Raw genomic sequence first — 10,561 nt, forward strand, 5'->3', positions numbered from 1 at the left:
CTGTCAACTGTGTAAAATTTCAGTGATCAACGGTAATTTGTGTGTGTGTGTGTGTGTGTGTTGGGGGGGGGTTAGGGTTTGCCACCCAATTATGCCCCAAGTGGGTGCTATAACAAAATTAGAGTGTACCTTTGAAAAAGAAAAAAACAACAGATTTGGGTGTGCCACCACTGGAGTGTGATGATTTTACCACAGGCAGACATTGCTCTGCCTTCATGACTAATAGACTGAGTGGAGGAGGCCTGTGTTGAAATTTTATGATATGTGTCAATCTTCATACGCACACGGTGCTATAAGGAATTACTGTGATCAGTGTGAGTGTATTTGTCCTTAGCATAATTAGCACTCCGATGTCAAGGCTCTTATATTCCATTTCAATTTTTCTTCACACCTTCTTCTAGTTTGTCATTTAAGTACCAAAAGTCAATTATCAAATTGATGCTAAGAAAGACTGAACATTTTAAAAGCTGCTGCAATTCTCAAGCATCTTTCTAAAAGAAGGAATTTGTTTATGGAGTGTCAGTGCAGTTATAAATAAACTAGAAACAATCCCATCATTTATCTTAAGACTTGTAATTTTCACCAGAGGAAGTGACACAAGCATAAGGGCTTCTTTATGCCATTAAGTGGCATGGAAAGATGGTTAAGAATCGGGGAAACACAGCACTGACCTTCACGTTTTCATCCATTAAAGCTCAATTAAAGCACTGGTTCTAACAAGTATGGTGAAGTGTGCCAAATCATTGCGTTGGAGGCAGAGAAAGAGGATAGAGTGCAGACCAAAAGGGAGTCTTTCTGCTTAGTTTTCAGAGAAGGTTAAAAGCCACACACAGCTCTGAAAGGCACAAAGGTAGAACACAGCAGGAGATACAGCACACTGCTGCAAAAACTGCTCTGGAGGGGCTGCTGTTTAAGGCCAAACCTTTCTGCCTCCAGCCCAGGGATAACTTCACACACACATACAAGTCAGTTTTCATGTCAGGTCTGTGAACCTGGTTTCAATGAAGGCAAATCCCAGATAAGCACTTCACATTTCAACAACAGCCCCTCCTTTCAAGAGTTACCTGACTTTTAGAAGCTATACAGAAACAAGAAAAGAGGGGGAAAAAAAAACTTAAAACCTTACAAACTGTCATTAATACTATAGGTTTTATAATGTTAATAGTGCATACAAGATTTAAACATCTGTCACTGACAGATCTAACTTAAACAGGGCTCAATCAGAGAAAAACACATACAGATGTTCAATTAAAAGCAGGAGCCCACAGTCTTGGCTCATGTTTGCACTGGCCCACATTGTTTGCAGAGCAACAACGGTTGCTAGTGGCAACACCGTCCACTCCCGTTTCCAGGAGCCTGTTGCTATGCAACCAACAGAATACTTCCCAAACCAAACAATGCCATCCCCCCACCTGATCCCTCTATCTCACGCTAAGTAGAAACTTACAACAATAAATACTATGTAAGCTATTAATTTCAGACACCAGGGGACATGGAGGCAGAGTTATTCCTGTGCTGCAGTTACACAAAAATGTACAGACTTTATTCTGGTTGTTACTTGAAAGGACAGGATGAAGTGCTCTGTTTTTGTAACTACTTGGTGGTCAAAAGAAGGACAAATGTTTAAGTCATCAGGGAGACAACAGTCTATTCTTCAAGGTTGCTTTACAGTCATGCCACCCAAAAACAACACTTCCAAAAGTAAGTCAAGTCTTTCCAAAGTTCCCTAGGCAGAGCGGACAGTAAAACAGCTTGAGCAGAGCAATACTCTTTCCAACTCACTGGAAGATAAAACAAAATAAAGTAGAGGCAGACACTTGTTGCTTTTAAAGAGACATCTATGGAGGAAATTTGTTCCACACTATGCAGTGTTCCTCTGACACTTTTCTTATATCTACCAAGGAAAAGCAACAGGTCTCTGACAAGGCTTTAACATGTAATTTAAGAATTTATTTAGTCAATTATTTTTCTAACACAAGGTAATCATTGCCATTTGGGGTTTTGAAAAAAAAACATTTACACTTGCTTTCTTTGATTTCATTAAAAGAACCCATAAGATCACACAGGCACACGCACTCACACAAAGAGTGAATTAAGATATGATAAGAGATTTTCACAACAGAGGCTGTTCTTCAAGCCTGTCTCATTAATTCATGGCTAATCCAATCAAACCAGCTCTCGGGGTCTGCAGATGGCAGAGTTTGAGAGGGAGAGAAAGACAGAGGGAGAGAGAGAGAGAGCAGAAATAAGAGCCACCGACCACTGCCCCCCCCACCCCCACCCCCGCTTGCCCGGCTCACCTCCCCACCTCTGGTCATCAGCACAACCTGTCCACTCTGTCACCATGTGCACTGCAGGCCTGACAGCCACTGAGAGAAAGATCAAACCGTTGCCATGGAAATTGTGTGTTCGCCCATGCTCTACACTTGCAACTCCCCCAACGCCCTACCTCTTCTAACCCTTTCCAGATTTCCACTAACCCCCACCTCCACCTCCACCCACCCCCAGCCCTCATCCTTAACATTTAACATCTCGAGATGAAGAATGAGGATTTGAAAGTGCACATGTTGAGAAGTTAAACTGGAAAACACAATGAAGAGAAGCACTGAAGCGGGGGAGGTGGCCACAACTGGGAGGGTAATTAGACTACACTCATACATGTGAGTGTCTCTTGTTCATGAGTATTTATCTAATGTGTTTCAAGGCTGCCAAACTGATGCTGATGTTGACACAAAGGAAGGACCTTCACTTAAGTCACCTGCCGACTCAAGGACACGATGGAGTTAAGGTTCTTGCATAGCATCTGTTTTATTCCACAACACATTATTTAGGTGTGTATCATTTAAGTCTGCACAGCATGTAAAGCAAATAGAATCTCAATTTAAACATAGTCGCAGCTAGATCCAAAGCACATAATATGGGTCCCTGTTCAAGCTTTATTACCAGACTTAATCAGAAAATTTAATTTTCGAAAAGAATAAAGTTACTGTATATAGCACTTATGTATAGCATTTACAAAGTATTTTCCAAAGAGCAGGCAAAGTGAACAAATTACATAGTAGGAAAAAGGAGAATAAAATATTGTAAGACTATAAGAAAAGCCTTGTGATACAAATGCATTTCTAAGAGCAACTTGAAAGATGATACTGATTCTCAGACAGGTATTTCCATCACAGAAGTCCCCTCACAAGAGGTTTAAGACGTTTTTCATTTTAGTAAAAGCAGAACTTCATGAGAGCAAAAACAACTGAAAATGCACTTGTGACATTCAAATGCAATGTGAAAAATTGTTAAATCTGGATTGGCAACATACATGACTCACTGGGCCATGATCTAGCTTTCCACCTAATTCAATGAAATATGTTAACAAGTTAACTATCAGACAAACAAAAGAACTAAAAGCGTGACCTCTTTGCTAGAAGTAATGTTGCCATCTCCGAAAACCTTCCCAACATGGATGCATAGAATCAAAACCAATCACCAAGACTGGAGTGGTTAAAAACAGTATCCCAATGCTTCATTCTAGCCCCAACTTGCATCACCTGTTCTGTGAAAGTATTACACAACTCACTCTACATGTAAAAGACTCATTTTTTGGTTTTACTTGCTCTCTTCAACAGGTGTGTTTCTAACCTGTGGACTTGGGAGTTTGATTTCCCAGGGAACCACATTCTGCATAGATGACCTCAAATCCTGGCAGCCAGCTGCCTCGATCGTGGCCGATAAACCTCAGATAAGCGTCAGGTTGCACTGGAGGAGTCTACCCTCTTGGTAAGCACACAGATATGACACTGAGAACCATCATACTCTATGTACAATATGCTTTCACAGGCACTACTTGACACAAACAATGAATCATCAGTTAATGCTTTAAATGTGAGACAGATCCAAGTGTCTGTTGTTGATGTAGTGAAAACTGCTCCACACTGAAAACTTGCCCTCAGACTCAGAGTATTTAAGTATTCAAGTCAAGTATTTAATGCCTCTTTCACACACAATCCTTGTGCAAGACAAAGAACATTTAACAATACCAGCAATACCAGAATATTCCACAATAACAGTCACAGGTAAATACTTGGTCGCTGACATCCACACAAATTTCAAGTATGCAATTGTTCTTTTTTTAAATGGTGCTGCAGACTGCAGTTGCCACATGAGCGTCATTAGATTAGTTAAACAGCACGCCTTAACATGAGTCAAGAATCATGCTAAGGCATCATTTTGGTCAAACTAGCATGCAACCTAAATCCACTGTATTTCATACATAAACTGAGCAATGTCCGATCCATCTTAGTGGCTTACAAGCTGTTACAGCTGGCCACAAATGGAGTGGACTTAATTGGTGTGAGAGTCCACATATTGCCATTGGAACAGTTATTCCTGTGTAAGACATTACTAAGACAGGGTCTGGATTTTAAATCATCTTTTCTGCAGCCAGCATCCCAATTCAGTGATTTGCTTTTGATATTTAAAAATGATGACTTACATAATCTCAGCAACATTCATGCTAATTTAGCACATCATATTCAGTGTCATTTCCAGAACATTAACCATCGAATTACTTAAGGATCTAACAAGTGTTCCTGCATGGCAATTTGCATCAAGATGGCAGTCATATAACATACAGTAAATGGTGGTGACAGGATAATGTTGACATGACTGCTTATCAGTGGCAACAATTTTCTCCCAGACCTACTAGTCTGGCTGAAATTTGCAACTTTGTTCATCCAGGCAACACACATGCCTGACTGAACCATTCTTACATGAAAATAATTAGCATATAATACTGCCTTTAAATTCCCCCACACTGTATGTGGCTTCTGAAGTGAATGAGTGGGAAGACAGGGTTTTAGAAGATCAAGAATGGGATCTGAGGGTTGCACTGTATGAGGACACCCACCATTTAGCTGAAACAGAGCTGCTTGCACCTGTGACAATGTCATCCTCTGCCATTGTTCCCCACCAAATCACCTCATCAAAGAGTTTCTGAAAAGCAGCCAACCTACAAACACTGTCTGAGTCTACTCCTTTGCAAATCTGTCAAAAATCTCCCTCCATTAATCTTGATTCTGGTAATTACTTTGTAGCAGGTTTCCACTGACAGACATTCTTCTTTTAAGCCAAATAAACATCTCTTTAGCTATCATTTAGCTATCCCATCCTGAGGAGAGGATGGGGGGCTGCTAGTATCCCTGCCTGAAAGAGTGAGGGAAGGGGGTCAGCAATTGTAATGCAAATGTATCTGCCTTGTCTACTGTTTGTTGCAGGAAATTTAATTAGCAGTTGTGTAGCTACGATACAAACAGGTGGAATGCTAAGAATGCTCCTGATGACACACACACAGACAGAAGAGACAGACTGAAAAACATTTCATTTCACAACGAGTTTCAACTTGTTGCCACCATGCAAGGGCCAATCAGTGGCCACATTTTTGGTATATGACAAGATTTGTTTCTTTGTATCCTAGCAGCGTAAGCCTACAATGATTTCCAAAATCTTTGTAGCTGGAAGACTTGATGTGAGAGTCACGAGGACACTTAAACTGTTTTCCTTTCAACAGATTCTTATAAATCTGTAACAGCAAACCTCTTAAAATGAAAAGCCCTTCTCACATAAATGAATTATGAAGATTATGAAACTGAAACATTTCATGTGTAGAAATGACACTATTAATTTCCACTTAACAAGCCCCACAAGGCATTCTCCCCTCAGTTCTCCTGCTTTGCTCTGTGATTTCCTGACATGCCTTTGACTAGAGTTATGGGATAAACCATTAAAACTGTGTTAAAATCAGACAATGAAACATGCAAAAACCATGCACTTCAGTCAGCACAGCAGGACGTAAATGCAACTCTATATGAGTATGATCAACTGTAAACAGCAGGGACAAAAGTGATGGCTGTGGCGAGGTCCGTGTCCATATCTATAGCGGGCTATTAGATTGAGAACTTCTCCCCGGGGCAGCAGTCGGCCTCATCAAGATAAGCTAAATGCAGCCTGAGCAAACACACATACACAACCACATCCACAGAGCACACTCATGTATTCACACACACACACACACACAAACACACACAGCAAACACATACACACACAGAACATGTGACCATAAGCTGTGTCAGATCACCCGCTGCCCAAGAGACCACTGCAGCTGTCCTATTGATAGCTGAACTGTACTACACACACAGGCCTGACACTCAAAATGGCACACGGATAACGGTGGACAGTGCTACACACTATCATACGAACCACTCCAGAAATGGTTTAAAAGAGGCTAGAGGAGGGGAGGTTAGGCCTAAGGAAGGAGCATAATTTTGTGTAATTCACAGGCCACTGTGGCATTCATTGCTGAAATTGACCAAAGTATAACCATGATCACAGGCTGCAGACCGAGCTAATAAAAGACAGGCTCGGATTCAGAGACATGAGGATACAGACACATGACAAGTAACCTACAACAGAGCTGCTAAATAAAAAAGATATATATAAATAATAATAATAATAATAAATAAAAATTAACTTCCCTTTCAGACAGACATTCAAACAAATTATTTTCTGAACTTTGCAAGCCAGTGAGACATTTTTAAATATTCAAACAAATCAAACACCAGTTGCTTTTCACTTTGTTTAATTCTCCTTTCCGTGCACCTTCTTTTTGACCTGCCTCTGCAAGCCAATGCTATGCACTCTTACCGCAAACGGAGATGAAAATAACCTGATTAAAAACACTGACTTTTAAAAGAATAACATTTCACCCCCCTGGCCCACTCCATCCCCTTTCTTTCCATGACTTGGGTGTATTTGTATATCAAGTTGCCATGTAAACATAACAGTGTCACGCTCAGATTGGGGGGCGGGGTTGGTGGGGGTTACACACAGAGTTTCAGTGCAGTCATCTCTTTATTTTCTTTGTAGCTGCACAGAGTTGTCGGACCAATCCAAGTTAAGTTTCTATGTCTGACACTTATTTCAAAACAAGTCAAGTCCTCTGTTAATGCACATCCAATTCTCCCTTCCAATGTTTTGGCCACAGGGGAGTAAAATCATGGGTAAAGGAAAGCTTCATGAACCTTATATTTTAATGTCTTACTTGGCCAAGTTATTAATTATGATTAATATAACCACACTCAGACCTACTTTTTTGACCCCTTTTCACCCAAAAGGAAACCGATATTGGGCTGCATCAGTAGTACGTCAGCCTAAATTAATCATTCATCTCTCTTCCTTATCAAGATCAATATTTAATGTAAATACACATTTGAAAGTTTATAGCTCAGTTTATTAGTAGCAAGCAGAGAACAAATTAATTAGAGAATATTTCATGGTGCAAAGATTCTTCCTGATGCTTTAAAGGCAAACATTACAAATGACCGAGCACCTGGCAGCTGTCTCTGGAAAGATAGTTCATTAGAATAAATCTATCTCAGGGGACAAAAAGAGACAGAATCCCAGATGGAGAAAATGAGTATGCAAAGTGCTGGAAACCAGTCACAGCCACACTGTAAAACTACTGAAAGGGGGAATTTAAAATCCTGGGGGGTCTACTGGTGTAGATTGATATGAGTCTTCAACTCTGCTGAGAGGTCAAACAGCAAACCCAATGAGACCTGGCACTTGAACAATGCAGCAGTGCGACTTGGCTATTGGCAAACAATTTGCTTTGGAACTGTTTAACAGGTACAACATCAGTGAAACCTGGAAGATTAGAAGATGGAGCTAATTTATTCATGATGAAATGAGTGAGAACAGGAACACACCAGTGTTTCTTACTCGATGCCTAGTTTTAAAAGCACATAGAAAACAGCACTTAAAGCACTTTAAACACCCCATCTCTCATCCAGGACTGTAAAAATAAGACGAGCAGCATAAAAGAACCATCATAGCACCACCTAGCTGTAACATATCCAGTTATTCGAGCTATTGCTGCAATATTAAGAAACTTCTGAACTTTGTAAAGTAACAACTTTGTTCTACTTTGATAGCCCATTTCATATACATATACTCGGATCAACAGAGATTGAGTTCATGCTGACGGTTTAATAAACGGAGATAGAGACCAGTCGAGGCATCAGGTTTGGTAACGTTACAACGGTACGAGCGCCGGTGGAAGTTCATATATCCGAGATCGACTGCGTAACATTTATAATTTCCTTTAACGAATTAAGTTCACAAGTGAAAATCGCCTCAACGGAGCTGACAAACTGCCTGCCAAAAATGAAAGTTGTCCTCCCGATGAGCACACGGTTGCCTGCAACGGACGTTAGACACAGTTTCAGCCCCAGAACCAACGTTGCTAACGCTAACTAGCAACACTCCCACCTGCTATAGCACGGTTCCTGAGAAAAACGCCCCAAAAAACAAGTTTGTCCGTGTTGTGTCGGACAAGACGGAGCTGCCGTTCACAATGTGACAAATGTTTTAAAACTCACAGCTGAACTTGCGCTTAATCGCTGCTCAGCGTCTAAGTTAGCATTAGCTGTAGCTTGACTGATAGCCTAACCATCCATCCTGCTGGGATTCAGCTGGAAGTGCGTTCACATCTCGACACACGCTACACAACATGGCAACAAGTGTAAAGTGATGTTGTTGTAACCTTAACACTGACGCTGTGTATAAGGTGTAAGCAAAGTGCGGCAAAATGAGCAGCAGAAGCGAAATTGATGTGGGTTTTTTTGTTTTTTGTTTTTCTCCCCCAAGCTGACTTTAGGTGCAAAGAGCTGTTGCTAGCAATAGGTGAACGTCAGTTAAATGAGGAGTGGAAAGCGGTTCTCAACTTGGGGCGGATGCCACAAAGAAGGGAAAGTTATGTTGTGGAAAATAACCAAGACACATTCGATCCCAGAGCATTTTTCTCCACAGTCACATTATTTCAGCTTCTAAATTCTATAAAGATATAGTCACCTTTGCCTTGAGAAAAGTTCTGCCCTGGCTCTGCTCTCTTTCCCCTCTCTCCCACTCGCTCGGTGACTTCCAGATGCTGCTGCTGCTGTTGCTGAGTGTTGCGCCCGTTGGTAAGTAACTGTCTCCACGACTACAGTCACTATGGCGCGACGGGGTCTCGAGGCAACTGTTGCTACCCTCAAATGCCTACGTCAGGGCCCTCACTATGCAAGGGAGGGGCCAAAGGGTCTGAAGCCCCACCCACTTGAATGTAGCTGTAATTTTAAGTTGAACCGCTAGGAGGTGGTCTAAGCTAGGGAAGTGGTGGAAAGCATGATTCACATGAATTCAGTTTAACCCATAGACTGTATATAAAAAAGGTTTAATCAGATGTGCCTCTCTCTTTGGACTGATACACTATTTATATATATTTAACTGTCCTTGCACTTATTAAATAGATTTAGTATTCACACCAATGTATTCTACTGCACTGAAGCTTTTATTGATGTCCCCCATTTGTAAGTTACCTTGCATAAAAGCGTCTGCCAAATGAGTAAATGTTTATGTAAAAGAATTATATATCATCATACTACGGTCTTTTCACATTCAAGATACTGTGTAACTTCTTGGTTGGGTGCAGCATCTACTATTAAGCCTCTTATGACGATAAATAAACAAGCAATTAAAATTGTGGAAAGGATGCCGATAAAATCATACCACTGCCATGTTCTTAAGAAATCAAATATGTTACGTTTTGTTCATTTGATTCAATTTGCTAATCTTAAACTCATCTGTAAATGTCTAAATTATCAGGCTCTGAACGTTTTCAGTGAGCTGGTGGTTCCTCTCAGGGTTTCTGATGAGTCCACTGGAAATTGGCAGTTGCCCTTTCATAAATCCTCACTTGAATCAACTTGAAACAGATTTAAAGGAGTGATCAGTCATGTAGAAATGAATGGTACTTGTTTTATGATATTTTCTTGCCATTGCTTGTAAATTGTGTTTTTTCCGTCTGTAACTTTCTCCCCTCTCCACACAGGATCACTGGAGCTTAGTCAAAATGACAATCAGGTTCTTGGTCACCTCTCTTTCAAAGGCTCTTCTCCTCCGATTCCTCTGTTTTGCCAAGCGCCAGCTCTAAGAAGAGAAGCTATTCCAGACTTCTTCCATTTAAGAATATTGCAGCCACTGCACTCTTGGAAACCTTCAATGCAGCAGATTTTTTTTTTTTGTAGCCTTTCCCAGATCTGTGCTTCAACACAATCCTATCTCTGAGCGCTGCAGGCGGTTCCTTTGACCTCCTTTGGTTTTTGTTCTGATATGAATTGTCATCTGTAAGACCCTCTATAGACAGGTGTGTGCCTTTCCAAATAATATCCAATCAATTGAATTAAAGGAAAGCAACAAGGAAATACAATAATTTAAAAAACTTATAAGCTTATTCAATGAAATTTCTTGATTGTACACCCATTTTCCTCCCACATATGGATTTATTTCTACTCAATGCAAAAAACTCCCTGCATTATCTAGGTTTTTTTTATTAGTAACTTTATTATTTTATTCCCTTTTCTCCTCTTGTTCTTATATATGTATACTGAATATGTTATTGTATTTACGGTTGTTTGCAATTTAAAAAGGTTAAAAACAAACCTATTATACACAAATATTCTTTTCCTATTTC

General features: G+C 40.4%; 1 protein-coding gene across 10 annotated transcripts in view; it reads right to left on the reverse strand.

The window, feature by feature from the left end:
* Positions 1–10,561, reverse strand: part of rfx2 (regulatory factor X, 2 (influences HLA class II expression)) — a 31,976-nt gene that overhangs the window by 19,283 nt on the left and 2,132 nt on the right. For 3 of the 10 annotated variants that reach the window (XM_071486235.1, XM_071486234.1, XM_071486231.1), the window contains exons 1-2: positions 8,902–9,076; positions 3,634–3,767 (exon numbers count right to left, since the gene is read on the reverse strand). The exons of 2 other annotated variants lie outside the window; for them this stretch is intronic. In XM_071486235.1, the coding sequence (XP_071342336.1) occupies positions 3,634–3,671 (38 nt within the window). In that variant the 5' untranslated portion in view covers positions 3,672–3,767; positions 8,902–9,076. Of the gene's footprint in view, positions 1–3,633; positions 3,768–8,901; positions 9,077–10,561 lie in introns of those variants that run through there. 5 more of the 10 variants (XM_071486237.1, XM_071486232.1, XM_071486240.1 and 2 more) reach the window with 3 other exon arrangements.

Source organism: Trachinotus anak, unplaced genomic scaffold (genome assembly GCF_046630095.1).
Source record: "Trachinotus anak isolate AG129_WGS33_773 ecotype Australia unplaced genomic scaffold, CSIRO_AGI_Tana_v1 ptg000010l, whole genome shotgun sequence".
NCBI classification, from domain to species: domain Eukaryota; kingdom Metazoa; phylum Chordata; class Actinopteri; order Carangiformes; family Carangidae; genus Trachinotus; species Trachinotus anak.